The sequence below is a fragment of the Carcharodon carcharias genome, chromosome 18 (genome assembly GCF_017639515.1).
Source record: "Carcharodon carcharias isolate sCarCar2 chromosome 18, sCarCar2.pri, whole genome shotgun sequence".
Lineage (NCBI taxonomy): Eukaryota > Metazoa > Chordata > Chondrichthyes > Lamniformes > Lamnidae > Carcharodon > Carcharodon carcharias.
The window spans coordinates 40,074,101-40,091,266 of NC_054484.1; the positions used below are offsets into that span (position 1 = coordinate 40,074,101).

Sequence of the window (17,166 nt, forward strand, 5' to 3'; positions counted from 1 at the left end):
CCCTTCGGAGAAACATGCCTGAATCAGTGTGGCTCGAGTATCTCTTTCATCATGATTTGAGGCCTCACCAGATCTCTGGAGATCCTGGCAAGGCTGAGTCCTCGCTCGACTAAGACCTCCTGTATGCCACTCATCTGCTTTCCCTTAACTTGTGTCCACACATCTCAGAAGGGGCATATTGAAGAGTGCAGCTAGACCACTACAATGCGAGGCAGTCTTAAGAGAGCTCCCTAGAGGGCACCCTGACCAGTCAAAGCACCATAACTGCATTTTAGCAGTCCAATGGCTTGCTCAATGATGGCTCTTGTGCTGAGATGACATAAGTTGTATTGTGTCTGTGCCTCCTTCAAAGGTTTATGAATAGATGTCAGCAGCCATCTCTTCAATGGATAGCCTTTGTACCCTACCAACCATCCACAGTTTCTCCAGTGTCATGTACAGCTGCAGTACCTGTGATTGCCTAAAGATGACAGAGTTATGACAGTAGCCCAAATACCATGCACAGACCAGCACTATACACGTGGTGGTAGCACATCAGATGAATATTGAGAGAGAGTGGAATTGTTTCCTGTGCATGATTTCCCCTGCTAATCTACTGGTGTCTTGATGGCCACACAGGAGTAGTCAACAACCCCTTGCATCTGTGGAAGTCCAGCAATGCAGGCAAATCCCACCACCCTCTAGGTCTGTGTGATCCCAACAATGGTGAAATCAATGTAACCCGCTACTCTGTCAAACAGGACATTTATCGCTATGATAGATAGCTGACTACGAGATGTCAATGAAATCAGCTGCCATCCTGGGAAGGACCCAGTGGCAAACAAGTTAACTTGATGGCTACTGATAGGGCCTGCCAACTTGGCTGACGAGGATGGAGATGGCTCTCCAACACAGCACACAACTGTGCTGCCTTGATAGGCATATCCTTCAATGACAATGCTACTCAGATTCAGAAAGATATTTCATTGCCAGTTTAGCCTATTTGGATGCTATCACCTTCTTTCCCTCTCTGCCACTCCAACAGGAGTAATGGCCTGCACAATGCATCAGTGGCTGCTCCCCAGACTGGAACAGCTCACCCTGCCTCCACATTTTGCCACCCTTGCCTCCAGAACTGATATCCACAAGCTCTAGCGCCAATAGCTTTCTGCCCTTTAAAAGTCTGTTAAAATTCCTTATTTATATGCTGAAGTGCTGAATCACACTGTTCATGCAGTTTGTCCATATACAGGTCCCAATGCCTCTTCCAAAATCACTGAAATGCGAGTTGGAGAGCTGGCACACCACTCTAGAATCCAATTTTGTGCCCTCACCTGCCTCCAGCGTCACCTCACCTGTCTCCAGTCCCACCTCAGAGATTGAAAATTATGTCCCCTTGTTCAAGAAAAGGTTCGTGGATATTCCTGGTAACTACAGACCAATCAGTTTAATATCAGTGGTGGGTAGGGTTTTCAAAATAATAATCAGGAAAAAAATAACAGGTGATGGGACTTATTTGAGTTAAATAAGGAAAACCAGCACAGATTTGAAGAAGGATCATGTTTGACTAATCTAATTGTATTTTCTGATGAAGTAACTGAGAAGGTTGATGAAAGGAGTGTGGTACACGTTATGAAGAGATGCTTTGTATCAAATGATGTTTAATCCACTGGCTGAAAACATGAAGAACTGAGCTTTTAAAAACAGACTTTATAAAACAGATTAAAGATGACCTGAGATTGCAGCTAAAGATGGTTACCCCAATTTGCATTACAATATACCTGCATTCCAATCCATTGGAATGGAGACAGCATGTTTGCAAAACCCAAAGGCAATGAACGCCTGGAAAATGTGAAGGACTCATCTTCTGTCCTGTTAACAAGGCATTATGGCAATCACCTGAAGTATTCAACTGTTGGAGATGGACCATTAAGACTAGTCACTTGAACAACAGGACGCTGGGTGCCAATCAAGTTACCCTTGGAATACAAATAGCAGCCTTATTTGGATAAACCTGGAAGTTGGAGATGGAAGGTCACATGTCAAGCTAATCTTTGCATATTTTAAGCATGTTTTCTCAGCAGAACTGAGCACAAGCAGCTGAGAAACTGAGAGAAGGCGACCCAAGTGGGGTTCCTCCTGCCTCCCTCTCCTCACCAACACTCCTGGCAAGCTTCAAGCCTTGCTTGACCAGAGGGATGCCCCTGCTACAGGCTGTATATTCTTACTTTATGTTCTCTAATTTGGCCAACCTATCCTTCGCCACTCTAATCTGTATTTGTGCATGTATGAACTTTGACTTTCATGTGCGCACACAAAGTGCATATTATTTTACTTAGTTTTATTATACTTAAACTGATCTAACTCCTTTGTTAAACTCAAGAAAACCTGCCCAATTAGTTATTTCATGATCACAGCACGTAAACAGTTAAATGCTCACCGAATTGGCAAGTATATCCTTTTCTAAGCAAAAAAAAACCTGTTGCAATCAAATGAGGAGGAAAAAAAGCAATTCAACCCCTCCTCACCTGGTTATAACAATTGTGTATCAAACACTTAAAATCCACATAAAGTACCACATAAAAGGCTGGTTACCAAAATTGAGGCTCATGAAAAGAGGGCCAGTGTGGATAAAAAAAATTGGCTTAAAAGACAATATATTTAGCAGTAGTAAATGGCTGTTTCTCAGGCTGGTAGAAGGTGTTCCCAATGTTTAATGCCAAGACTACTGCTTATACAGTATAGGAAAATGATTTGCATATTGGAATATAGAATAGAATTTCAAAATTGGAGGATACTAGGCTTGGAGGTGTGGCAAACAGTGAGGATGATATCAATCAACTGCAATAGGACAGATAGGCTAGCAGAATTGACAGAAATGTGGCTGATGGAATTTAATATTCTTAAGAATGCAAAGTTTTATAAGATAATTGCATGTGGACTCTTAATTCAAGGTAAAACAGAGGAACAAAGGGTCATGTGATCTACTATACATTCTGCCCAACAACAAACTTGTGTGGCTTGGTTACCTTGGGGACAAAGGGACCAGGTCAGTCAGAGGCTATTGAAATGTATGTGCTGTATTTCACACCTGAAAACAAAGGAAAGAGCAGCTGAGCTGACTGGACAGACTTACGGTCTCCAAGTTTTTTTGAACAATCCCCATCCACCACTACTCTCCTCTGTCTGGCTGAACCTGTTCTCACACTGAACAATTTCTCCTTCAACTCCTCTCACTTCCTCCAAATAAAAGGTGTGGCTATGGGTACCTGCATGGGCCCCAGCTATGCCTGTCTCTTTAAGGGGTATGTGGAACATTCATTGTTCCAGTCCTACTCCGGCCCCCTTCCACAACTCTTTCTCCGGTACATCGATGATTACTTCGGTGCTGCTTCATGCTCTCGTCGGAACTTGGAAAAATTTATTAATTTTGCTTCCAATCTCCACCCTTCCATCATTTTCACGTGGTCCATCTCTGACACTTCCCTTCTCTTCCTTGACCTCCCTGTCTCAATCTCTGGTGATAGACTGTCCACCAATATCCATTACAAACCTACCGACTCCCACAGCTACCTCGACTACAACTCCTCACACCCCGCTTCCTGTAAGGACTCCATCCCATTCTCTCAGTTCCTTCGCCTCCGTCGCATCTGTTCCGATGATGCTACCTTCAAAAACAGTTCCTCTGACATGTCTTCCTTCTTCCTTAACTGAGGTTTTCCACCCACGGTCGTTGACAGGGCCCTCAACCGTGTCCGGCCCATCTCCCGCGCATCCGCCCTCATGCCTTCTCCTCCCTCCCAGAAACATGATAGGGTCCCCCTTGTCCTCACTTATCACCCCAACAGCCTCCGCATTCAAAGAATCATCCTCAGCCATTTCCGCCAACTCCAGCATGATGCCACCACCAAACACATCTTCCCTTCACCCCCCCACTATTGGCATTCCGTAGGGATCGTTCCCTCCGGGACACCCTGGTCCACTCCTCCATCACCCCCTACTCCTCAACCCCCTCCTATGGCACCACCCCATGCCCACGCAAAAGATGTAACACCTGCCCCTTCACTTCCTCTCTCCTCACCGTCCAAGGGCCCAAACACTCCTTTCAAGTGAAGCAGCATTTCACTTGCATTTCCCCCAACTTAGTCTACTGCATTCGTTGCTCCCAATGTGGTCTCCTCTACATTGGAGAGACCAAACGTAAACTGGGCGACTGCTTTGCAGAACACCTGCTGTCTGTCCGCAAGAATGACCCAAACCTCACTGTCACTTGCCATTTTAACACTCCACCCTGCTCTCTTGCCCACATGTCTGTCCTTGGCTTGCTGCATTGTTCCAGTGAAGCCCAACGCAAACTGGAGGAACAACACCTCATCTTCCGACTAGGCACTTTACAGCCTTCCGGACTGAATATTGAATTCAACAAATTTAGGTCTTGAGCTCCCTTTCTGTTTCTTCCTCCTTCCTTTTGTTTTGTTTTTTCCAATAAATTATATAGATTTTTCTTTTCCCACCTATTTCCATTATTTTTAAATATTTTTAAATCTTTTACGCTCCCCCCACCCCCACTAGAGCTATACCTTGAGTGCCCTACCATCCATTCTTAATTAGCACATTCATTTAGATAATATCACCAACTTTAACACCTATGTGTTCTTTTGTTCTGTTGTCTGTGGCATCTTTTGATGATCTGCTTCTATCTATCACTGCTTGTTTGTCCCTACAACCACACCAACCCCCTCCACTTCTCTCTCCCCCCAACCCAAACCGCCCCCACCCCATACACCTTAAACCAGCTTATATTTCACCCCTTTCTTGGATTCACTCAAGTTCTGTCGAAGGGTCATGAGGACTCAAAACGTCAATTCTTTTCTTCTCCGCCGATGCTGCCAGACCTGCTGAGTTTTTCCAGGTAATTCTGTTTTTGTTTTTTTTTAGACAGCAAGAGAGGTCTGAGACAAAAGGCTGCAGCTAGTGTGGTCAGAGTAGTGAAAGCAGCAAGTCCTCTGAAGTACTAGCCAGAACGCAGGGAGGGAGGATGGTGTCTGGTTGGAAAGGCACATCCCATGGCACTCCAAAGACTCTGGAAGCTTTTCCCTGGTGAGGCCAGGGGGAGAAATCACCAGAGTGGGTCTTAGTGCTGATAGTTTAGAACTTCTCAAAACTGAGAAAGACACTTTTTGACAGTCATGTGACATTATGACTCAGTGAAATGGGGAGACATGAACCCAGTGAAAGCTGGGAGTAACTGTGCCCTGATTCCTATAAAGCCTGTAATCCTGTGAAGAGTGTGCTGAAATATATATTTATGCATTGGGGGATTATTGGTTATGTTAAAACAAAAGTCTTAAAACTTAATCTCAACTTTCAACTCAAATTGGTTACTGGGAATTCAAATCTCTTGTTCAAAGTTATTGGTCTCTATGTAACACAGCAGAGTGAAAGGGGATACATTCTGGCATTATCAAAGGGAGGGTAATATACACTTAAAAGGCATAGTTCTAAAAAGTGTGCAAGAACAAAAACCTGGAGGCTCATGAGCATAAATCTTTGATGGTGGCAGAATATCTTGATAAAACTCTGTTAGGCCACAACTAGAGTACTGCATGCAGTTCTGGTAGCACACTTTAAAACAAAACAATGTGAAAGATCTTGACCTTGGGCGCAGGAGATTTACCAGAATGGTTCTAGGGTTGAGGGCATTTAGCTACTAGGTTAGGCTGGAGAGGTTAGGGTTGTTTTTCTTGGGCCAGAAGAGGTTGAGAGGGGAATCAGAAATTATGGCAGGTTTAGTAAAGAAAAGTTGCTTCCATTAGCTGTTGCTACAAGGACTAGGAGGACACAGATTTAAGTTTTGGGCAAGTTACAAGAAGACGAAGAGAGAATTAAAAAAAAAACACAAGGATGCAGGAAGTAGAGACAGTCAATTATTTCAGAAGGAAATAATTGGCACTAGAGGGAAATAAGCTTGCAGGGCCATAGGACTGACTGCATTGCTCAGGAGCGCTGACATGGAGTTGATTAACCAAATGGTCTCCTACGTTACTGTAATGACTGTTTGAGTTGCTGGGACCTGGAAGTCAATCATATTCTAAAAAGGACAAAACAAACAAAAAAAAAAGACACCAATTCCATTCTGTTCTCAAAACTCAATTCCAGAGGGCTGAAGGGTAAACTTCTTCAAACTTACGACTTCAATCCATTTCCATACTGTCCAATGAGTCGGGAATCTGAAATCCTCTTCATGGATTTTCCTAAATGAATAATGTCTACTGCTTCATCTGTGAAATGCAGAAAACGTGTTAATCTTTTTCCAGATGTTTAATATCCGATAAACAGATGACAAATTGGTGGAGGATTCATTTCATTGTCATTTATTTAGCATGTGTATAGTCACAGAGCCAAGCAATATCCTTGAGTGGCTAGATGGAGTTCTTTAAGCCTGTCTTCAAGTTTAGTCAGTGGACACTCCTCCACAATGAGTGTTGTTGTTTGGACTGCACCACAGCTGCAGCCTGGATGGTCTTGGTGACCCCACTGATGTTGGGTAGCTACACAGAGGCCTTGGCCAGTCCAGAAACAGTTTAAACAGGCCCACTGTTGCCATGGGAGATCAAGACTAGGCGGAAAACCAGCTGCAATTATATTTCTGGTGGATGTTTTCTCCTATCAATCCACCTGCCATAGATCATCAGCTGTTACTCCTCAGCATGGTGGGTTTAACCATATGGGGTAGCATGAGGGAAAGCGTACTGCTGGTGGGTGGAGGTAGTCGTAGAATAAGGGCAGGCTTGGGCTGCAGTAGACCTTCTCCAATAGCTTGCCTGTTGCAATTACCCTTCTGATATGAGGGCAGGAGCAATGTTGCTCAGGACCGGGAGCCAGGGGAGGACAGTTGGTCAAAGAGTATCTGTGATGATGCACCAGGATCAAGAGACCAATAAAAATCATAGTATCTTGCTTTTCAATGCAAATAATATACCAAAAAGTAAAGCATTTTCTACATTTGTGCCCAATGTTATCAAGCAATTCCAAAGTTATATGTAGGTAGAGGCTAAACAATAGTCTTGATGATTTATTCTGTTAATAACATTAGTCCAAAGAATAATCTACTGTTTCTAACAATTTTTTCCCTCTTAATTTCATTATTTAAAAATGGAGGGAGAAACCAGGTAACTACAGAGTTGTCAGTTTAACATTAGTTGCGGGGAATTTTATTGGAATCTATCAGAGAAAATGACTGAGTACTTATGAACTGATCAATAAGAATCAGTACATGTTTTTGAAGGGCAGGTCATGTCTGACTAACGTGGTTATTTTCTTTGAGGTTACTTGCATTGTGGATAGCAGGGAGTCCCCATGAATGATGTTTATATGGATTTCTAGAAAGTATTTCATAAGGTTCCACACAATAAATGATCAACCAATGGAGGCAACTTGTGGAATGGATCTGTAATTGGTTGGGAGGTAGGAACAGAGTAAGGTTAAATTAAATATTCTCTGATTGGCAGTACTGTTTCTGGCAGTACTGTTTCCAAGGTATCTGTACAGGAGCTATAGCTTTTCAGCAAGGCTGCAGAAGAGGCCACAGGACCAGGTAGATCTGATCTCAGAACCTGGGGGCCTGGAAGAAGCACTCCTGGACAACAAACTTTGTCTTGTTGCAGATGCCACTTTTCCAATGGTTAAAGCTGAGGCTTCCAGCATGTCAGGAAGCTACTAATGTATATAATATTTTGTAAAATATTATTCATTTAAAATAGGTTAGTCTATGGGTATGTCTTAACTGGAATAAAGCCAGCTAGTCTGGGTGCTTTGATGTACTAGTTTAGGATGTAAACAGAGATAGCGTGCATTTGCATTTTTTGAATTCAGCTCACTTCTTGAATGCTGTAAATTTGCACCTACCTAGCAGATACCTAGCCATATGTTTATATTACTAATAGAATTGGTACTATGAAAGGGGCTTAATTGTTAAAAGGTGAAGTGCAAAGAGGTTGTTGATACAATGAGCATTAACATTCAATGGGGCTGCTAGGTTTAACCTCAGTAGTTTTCAGGTGTCCTTGGCAGTGGCAATGTAAGATCAAAAAACAGCTGCAAGCCTACAACTGGCTCCACAGTGAAAGGAACCTCATTTTGAATTCATAAGGTGAAAATGCTTTGCCTGCTGTTTGGTTAAGTCTATGGGTTGCTGTTAGCTTAAAAGAGATTAGTTTGGGAATTTGTTAAAAGTTATGATAGTAGTAATTTGTAACCATGTGTACATATATTTTAACCTGTAAATTAATAAAATATTTCATTTAGTTTAATGTAAAACCTTGAAAACTAGTGGTCTGATTCATGAGTTTAGAGTCGCATCTCAAACATGACACTTAAAATTATAGGTTATGACAGTTGTTTAAAGTTTCCCTCTGGGATTTTTAAATAACTCAGCTTTACCAACTGGAGTCATAACAAGCCTCATTAACATTTTAAATTCCAAAATGTCCCCGTCCCACCTGACTGAGGGATGGATCTGGCTTCCTACCACGCTCCAATTTTTTGGCCATTTAACATCCCTCCTGCACCTAATCTGATCAACTGCCACCCCCAAACATCCAGCCCACCAAATTATGAAAATCCATAAGATTGTATTTCCACTTTAGTGGAAGAGCAAAGCTGGAGACCAATAAGATAGTCATCAAGTAAATAAAAGGGAATTCAACAGAAACCTTTTTACTCAGTGGTGAGGATGTGGAACTCAGTTGAGGCAAATAGTACTGATGTATTTGCAGAGAGGCTAGGTAAACACGAGGGGGATGGAATAGAGGTTTATGCTGATAATCTTGGATAAGGAAGGATAGCAGGAGGCTTAAGTAAATAAATGTCAGCATTAAGTCATTCCACTTTACCATCGGTCAGTTAATAGGGTCCACATTCATGATTAGCATTGCAAGTTTCATTTTAATGTCGTTCCGTGTCAGGTCGGATGCAAGGTCACATGACCTGATTCACACCATTTTGGAGCAGTCTCTCCCACTCAGCCTCCTGGTCGCTGCTGACCTTCCCCCTCACTGACCCTCCCCCTCGCTGACCCTCCTGTTTGCGGCTTATTTCTGCAACTCAAACTGCTCTTCCTGCCTCTTGCAAGCTTTCGCTCACAGTGAGAAAAAGTGGCAAGTGGGTGTGTGCCGGAGTTAAGTAGAAAGAGTCAGCAACTCTGAAAATTTAAAAGTTATTTCATTTAATGAATTTAAGAATTTAGTAAAGTATTTCAACTTAAAGCATAATGTTTTTTTTCTGATGAAGTTTATGGAACCGAGCTGCAGCTTTTACATTAGTTATAATGAGAAAATCTGATTAGTTTGTTGTTTCATTTAAAGTTGCACTTGAGGAACTTACTGCACAAGAAACAATTAAGCTCACTGATCTGAGTCAACAATTCACACTACTTCCACATATTGTTTGTTAACCCAGAGAGGTCAGTCTAGACCTTTTCGTTCAGTGGTCCAAGATGAGCATACATAAAAAATACTAATGCTTACTTCAAAGTCATGTACTTAGATAACTTTAATTTTTCCATGGTAACATTAGTTAGAATTCCAAACTCAACTGTTGTTTTCTTATATGCATCTTAATTTAGCTATATTTTTTCAATCACTCAGCCTTTCAGCTATCAGTGTCATCTCTTTTCTGTTATCCCATGACAGCAGCTTCTTCACTTTCACTTTCATTTCCCTAGTCCTTTCCCAAAACCTATTTACTTTAGTATATGAAATACCCAATTGCTAAGAACTGTTACCAGGTCAGGATAGATTACTCTAAAAAGAGTAATGCTTAAATTGAGGGCAGTACCAAGTGCCATTGTAAAAAGTGCTTTCCCCAAGGTTGAGGTTTGTCCGAAATCTATTGAATCTTTGTGCAGCATGTGGTTTAAAAAAGGGGATTTCCTCAGGCATGCTTCTGATTTGTTACCATTACATCAGCAGATCAGAGTAAAACCGGTTTATATAGTTATCCAGAGTTTCACTGCCAAAGCAACAGCAAACAATCCAGAAAACCTCCAAGGCAAACTTTCAGAATTACAAATAACAGAAGTTCTGAATGTACTTACTTGGATCCATGCCAATACCGTCATCCAGAAAACACAGCATAAACCCTCCTTTCAATTCTTCATGGATCTCTGAAAAAAGAAATTTTAAAATGATAAACTAGTATCAATTTTACTCAAAAGTTTTGGCTTCCAGAGTTTAAAAAAAAAGATGAAAATTAGTTCATAAGTCATTACCACCGAATCCAGGACACTGGCAAACAACTTTAATATAACAGCATGAATCTTATTTTGAGTTTGAGAGACATCAATGCTTGAATATAAATAATATGGGTTCTGAGATGGCTGAAAAGGCCAATGTGTGATCTGCAGACCCTGTCGCCTGCAGGGCAGGTGATGCTCGAAGGGTCAGGCGGATAAAGGTGTTGAGGTTTGTCTGCTTTCTCTGACACCTCGACTTTGTTGGAAGCACGTAGAGGCAAAGTCAGTGTGTTTGGAGCCTTTGTGAATAAACGTTCTCCATATTGGTCAGTCACAGGCCAGGGACTCCCATGAGTCTGTTGGGATGTTTGATCTCTTCAGGGAGGTATTGAGGACATCCCTAAAATAATTTCCACTGTCCTCCTGAGTCTCCCATTGCAACCAAGTTTGGAGTAGAACAGCTGCTTTGGGTGTCTGGTGAAACATATGAATGAAATGCCCTGCCCAGCAGAGCTACTTTTCAGTGATTCCTGCCTTGATGCTGGGCATTATGGCCCGGGAGAGACACCAGCAGTCTTATTTGAGTTTACAGCATGCACCACATTGCCCAGTGACAACTGCAATGACACCTATCAGCTATAAAAACAATACAGGCCCAAAGAAGAATGAAAACACCTTTGTGGACTTCATGGAATATACTTACGAAAAACAATGTTTATAAGGCAATCATTCTATCTCTAGGTAGAAGTGAACTATAATTATAATGTCATCACAATATTTGATAATACCACTGTCTTATAATCATTCCCAGCTACCAATACACCATAAATTATTCAGTTCTCTACTGGAGGCAAGTTCAACCCACAGTGCCATGATTGCCACTACAGGTTGGGCAAGGAGTCCCGAATCTAACCCAATTGGAACAGGGATCAAACCCCCATGTTGTTGGTACTAATCAGGCCCACACTAACCATCCATCCAACTGCCCCACAAGGAGTCCAAGTTGCTGTGGCAACATTCACTTTTACATGCATGTTGTTGCCTGGAGTTATGGATAGCAATGGAGGTGCCAATTTCGTTCCATCACTTGGCTGACCAGGGATCTCTCTCACACATACAGCTTGCCGTTGGCATATGTTGGAAGGATTTATAAGTTGATACTCAATCTGTTTGGCCACGTTATCAACTCACCTTCCTTGGCCAACAAGTCTTGGAGTGGGACTTGAATCTAGAGCTTCTGGTTCAGAGGCAGGGATGCTACCACTGCACCTCAAGAGCTCCTCGCCATAAACTATAGCTAAGTAAAAACAATGCTCCTTATATTTCTTATTTGTTGGTTCATAAACATTTATGTGGCTCAGGTTTTTGAAGTCAGCATAAATTTAAGCAAAGACAAGTTTTATTTGCCCCTTGAACACAAAATTGTCAGTAAACAAGCCGGCTTTTTCCCCTTGTAAGAGAAAGAAATATTTAGAGACAGATCTGGATATGTCCCCTATCGCCCACCATAATAATGGCAGCAGCACCATTGAGCACAAACTTGCTGCCTTTTCTCAGAAAACTGCATTAGTGCTCACACAATTGCCTTTCCACCACTGCCCTTGCTGTTGCCTTTCAGCCAGCTCAGACTGCTGTTGCCTATGCTGAGATAGTGCAGACTGAAGCCAGGCTCAGAGCTGCTCAAGGGTGTCCTGCAAGGCCATTTGCACACTCCCTCAGTTAAGGTCAGCAGTCTTCTGCCATCCATGCTGCAGCCACTGGGATTGCACTTTGTAGAAGTATTAGTACAGGCTAAACAGACATTAAAGGTCCATGCACTACAATTAAGTAGAAGAGTTTTTGGTTAAAGATTTGGCTAAGAGGATACAGTGATGAGCTATCCCATATGGATGGTAAGGTGGGAATGGTGAAGCAATGTTTTCCCAATGGAAGTGGAGTCTGGACAGGCACTTAATCATGGTAGGACAGCCCATCTGGAACAGGTTCCTGGCTCCATCCTCCCTGCATCCTTTTCTTCAGATGGCCTCCAGATGACTGGTGGCAATGACTGCACCCTCAATGGCATGGTTGTGGAAAACAAAGCACTGACTAGCATTATCTAAAGAGACTGGCATCCAGCTTGCAGGTGAGATGCTCTGGCTTATTTCTGCACTGGCAAAATACCGTGACGGTTTTTGGAAATCTTTTGAGTTACACCAATTCGGGGAGGGCACAGGATTAGGTCACATGTAGATGCCAATTTTGGGTCTGTAATTGTAGTGTCTCAAGGTCTGCAACATGATCAACAAATGGAGCAGGAAGTACACAATGGGGAAGCACTGAAGAGAGAGGAGTAGGGCTTTTTTTCTTATAAACAGAAGACTCTACCTATGGGTTTCGGAGGGCACTTTTCAAACGTGAAGATAGCCCTACAGTCCTCCAGGGTGTTCCTGCCACCTCCGTGATCCAAGCAATAGGACTGTTGTTAGTTTGCTCCAAATGCTTCCGATGCATGGCTTTCATTATACATCTGTCGTTCAGTTGGATGATAGGCAGGGATCAAACAGATAGAGGGGAACTGCCTCGAGTTTGTGCATTACCACACACTAACTGTACATTGATGGAATGGTAGCCCTTGCTCTTCCTGTACATCTCCCTTTTGAGATGTTTAGCCTGAAGAGGCACATGCTGACAGTCAATGACCCCCTGCATCAGGATCCCATTATACTGGCAAATCCACATGTCCACTCATCCTGTTTCTCCCTGCATAGAGAACACACAATGAAATCAGGTGTTCCCATACATGCCCTCGTCCCATCCTGGATGCATCAATGTACAACATACTGGGAGATATTTGCTATGTCACCCACTCCTGCCTTGAATGACCCAGTCATGCCGAAGTTTAATGTGACCATAACCTTTATCACCACTGGCAGCATCAAGCTCGTCTCAATGAGAGCCTGCAGGTCCACTTGGAGGTGGCACAGTTCTTTATTGAATCCGAGTCACCTTTGGCATACCTCCACCTCATCCAGGAGGAATGAGAAGTGCTATCTAAAACCCATGGGTAGAGCCTTCTATAGAAAAACCTTACTTCTCCCTCTTTAGAGCTTCCCATTGTGTACTTTCTGCTCCATTTAATCATGTTGCAGACCTCAAGACTGCAACTAGAGGCCCCATACCTCTTGCAGACTTGCTATGTTCATGTGACCCAATCCTCTGCCCTTCCCGAATGGGTATATCAACTCAAAGACTTCCAAAAACAAGTCACAGTGCTTCCACAAACTTTGCCGGAGCAGAAATAAGCCAAAGCATCTCGCCTGTGAGTTGGAAGCCTGTCTCTTTAAATAGTGTAAGCTGGTGGGGGTGAGGGGGGGTGTAGTGTTGAGGTGGAGGAGGGGGGCTGGGTCCTCATACAGCTGAGTCATTAACACATGCATTCACTGCTCCTACAAGGTCTAAGTTTCCCCAAATCATCCAGAGTCATTGTTTGAAACCGACCACTCCTGATGTTTGACACAGGAGTGGCACAACTGCACTAGCACCCTTCTCAGCATGGTGCACTCCATGGATCACACTGCAAATGGTCAGATGCATGGCATGCACCATTTACAGACTTCAGGGCTTTATCTTATCAACTAGTGCAGTTGAGGGGCCAAATGGCTTACTCCTGCTCCTAATTTGTATGCATGTCTGTCTGTAGTGCCAGCACTGGCAATGCTGATGCCCAACATCAGTATGTGTGAGGTGATACATTTTGGTATCAAAATAACAGTAATTATATGCTGAATAGGAGTCCATGGAAGAGCAAAGGAATCTGGGGGCACAGGTTCATAGGACAGTAAATGCAGCAGCTTAGGTTCATAAGGCTTTAAACGGAATGTTAACAATGGTATTATTGTTAAAGAGATCGAAGGCAAAGGACATAAAAGTAAGTCTACATTAAACTTTAAGAAATCAGAGTACAGAGGTGATTCAGAGGAGAATCCAGGAAGAGTTGAGTCAATTAACTCTGTTCAACAGAAACGAAGCGAATTAACAAAAAGTCATATCGAAGGTACCTAATCTAGTGAAAGACATCATTTTTGCCAATGAATTGTTAGAACAATTTTCATGTCTTAATTCTCTGCTACTGTAATTACAACACTGACTGACCTGTATAAATGTTCAATAGCGTTGCTTCGGCATCTCTGAAAGTACACAAATTATTTTACTATACTTTTCAAATTCTTAAGCAGTCTGTTATTATTCAACCTGTTGATTGTTTCCAATCATATGTCCTAATCCATTTCTAATCTTACTTAAGATCACACAGCCAAGAAAAGAATAACACTGTTGTAAGAAATGGTACTTTTCAGAACATTATAGAATCCTTATAGAGGACTTGATCCAGAAACTAGCATACACCAATTGGGCAACCTCAGCACCAATACTACAGATTTCAACGATGGCCCTCATGTAATCTGTAGCAGAGTACCACACACTGGTATGGACCAAAAGTAGCCACCCTTGACTGATTAATTCTCTTGTTTCTCTCATTCCCTTTTCTTTGCATTCAGCCAGCAGCTATCCTGCCATTCACATATCCTCTTGACACATCTTTTCCTTCTTTGTTTAATTCTCTCGTTTCTCTCATTCCCTTTTCTTTGCGTTCAGCCAGCAGCTATCCTGCCATTCACATATCCTCTGGACACATCTTTTACTTCTTTGTTTCATTATCACTCCCTTTCACTTTGCACCATGAAAACTTTTGTAAATTAATCTCCTGCCCTCCACCATATCATAGGCCTTCACTGTTCTTTTTCTCACCCTCCCACCCCCCTTCACTTGCTCAAGTCCTAAAATATTTCTAGCATTTCCCCATTTCTGATGCTTCTCTCTCCACAGACCGGCTTAAGTATTCCCAGCATTTTGAACAGTAAATAAAGTAAAATCAAAACAAAACAATCAGTTTAGATTTTTGAGTACAACAAAAAAAACATGGTTTTCTTCAGTTAAAGATTTCAGCTGACTTTCAGCCAACAATTTAAAACGTAACATTTGATTATGCATCTTTCTCAGTTCTTGCCCATAATATTTACTATACCTTGCATTATCCACCAATTCTGCCAATGCTCCAAAGAGGAATTCATGTGTGGTTCTGTAAATGTAAAAACCATTATATTTTCCTCTTCAAGTCAAAATTTTAAATAAAGAAAACATTCAGTTATACTTACGAGTTTGCATGAAGATAGTCAGAGGTAAGGTGAGCTCTGGATAATTCATGGTACTTGTCTACCATTTTTATCCTTAATTTCTCCTCCTTTCACCACACCCAAGTGAGGCCAGCTGTTAAATTTGTGGTACTCCAAAATCTTACCAGCTTTATTCTGTAAGCAGATCAGGAACTTGAGATGAAAATAAGGAAAAGGTGGTTCAAATTAAGCTTGCAAGGGTTTCCTTTTTTTAAAACCAGAGACAAAAGTGTCCAGTGGGTAATCTAATTTAGCCTTCTGCCAAGACCCCAGAATCTACCCAAGTCCAGCCCACTCAGTTCACTCCAATTGACATTTAGAAATGGCTGAGTGAACAGGATGTAATGAAGACTGGGTCCTAACAACATTCTGGCAACAATGACAACAACTTGCACATCAGAACGAGGTGCTCCTCCAACTAAAGCTATCTCACTGCTGCTAAGACACTAGGAGGTAACCAAAAAAAGTCAAATGTTGTGGAGAGGACATAGCTGGGCAAAGATCGGGAAACAAAAAAAAAATCAGCCTCCAACCACATCAAAATCATGGAAGACCTCATCAATATTGCCATTATGCAACATCCACCAATCAAGAGCTTATGCCTTCCACCAGAAACAGTTAGCTCACAACTTCATTACAGCCTTGGTCCAGGCATGGACATAAACTGAATGCCAGAGGAGGGGGAAAAAAAGTTAACAAATGAACTCGAAGCCCATGAACTAACATTAAATAAAGAGCACAGGAGCAGTAAAATCATGGAAATATCACCTCAACATTTCTCTCTAAGCCACATGTCAACCTCACATGGACAAATATTGCAAATGTTGCTGGTTAAAAACCTTGAAGATTACCAAGGTTTGATTCCAAGTTACTTAGTGTCTCGCCGTATCAGAAAAATACGGGGCGATTCCAAATCATCAGTGCAGCTGAATGAAATGGGCGCAAACGCATTATAGTAATTTATTTTTAATATCACATTCTATAGTCACCTAGGTTATAGCGGTGACTATCGAGCAGTTTCTTATGGGGTACCACTACACGCACCTAAATTATCACACGACAACCAACACCCACCCCCCAACCTTTGCAGGGTAAACCGGGGAAGACACAAAATGAAATCGGCTGTTCCTAAAGAATGGCTGCAAAACACTCCAGAAAGGTCACAAAAACGTCAACAACAACAAAAAACCATATTACTCCAAAATAAGTCCTTAGACGATGGAAAGAAAAACGTATCACTTCTCAATGTGGTTCTGGCGACGACAGAACTGAGTGCACTCCGCTAGCTGATATGGGCCATCTACCCCAGGTTGTCACACCTAGCGGCAGCTCGCAGCGCAGCCGTGGCTTCGGGATGAGATACCTGGCAGCACTTGCCCCGCCTTTGGCACGTGGATCTGAAGTTCTCACGAGGTGTGAGAGCGCACGTGAGGATCATGGACGAGCGTTGCCATAGCTTCCCAATGGTGGGATATGGTGTTACATTGAAATGCTACTCATTCACCTCATCTTAATCCAGAAATTCAATTTAAAACAACTGTCACAAAGTGAAGAGGATTTGGGTTTTTTTTGAAGGATTTATTTCTTCTTCAACATTCATTGGGCGTCAGCACTGCGCATATCCTGTACGATTAATAATTCCCGGAATCAGTTTTCACATGGAATTTATTAATCTTAAACTGCTGGCCTACAATTTCCTGCCATTGTGAAATCTACATACATTGTTTTATATCTCAATGT

General features: G+C 42.3%; 1 protein-coding gene across 1 annotated transcript in view; it reads right to left on the bottom strand.

Annotated features, from left to right (window-relative positions):
• Positions 1-16,955, bottom strand: part of LOC121290437 (ATPase MORC2-like) — a 66,716-nt gene extending 49,761 nt beyond the window's left edge. Inside the window, exons 1-6 of the mRNA XM_041210875.1 lie at positions 16,790-16,955; positions 15,409-15,561; positions 15,279-15,332; positions 14,348-14,382; positions 10,076-10,144; positions 6,170-6,260 (exon numbers count right to left, since the gene is read on the bottom strand). Of these exons, the coding sequence (XP_041066809.1) occupies positions 6,170-6,260; positions 10,076-10,144; positions 14,348-14,382; positions 15,279-15,332; positions 15,409-15,473 (314 nt within the window). The 5' untranslated portion in view covers positions 15,474-15,561; positions 16,790-16,955. The remainder of the gene's footprint in view (positions 1-6,169; positions 6,261-10,075; positions 10,145-14,347; positions 14,383-15,278; positions 15,333-15,408; positions 15,562-16,789) is intronic.
• Between the last annotated feature and the right edge of the window lie 211 nt (positions 16,956-17,166).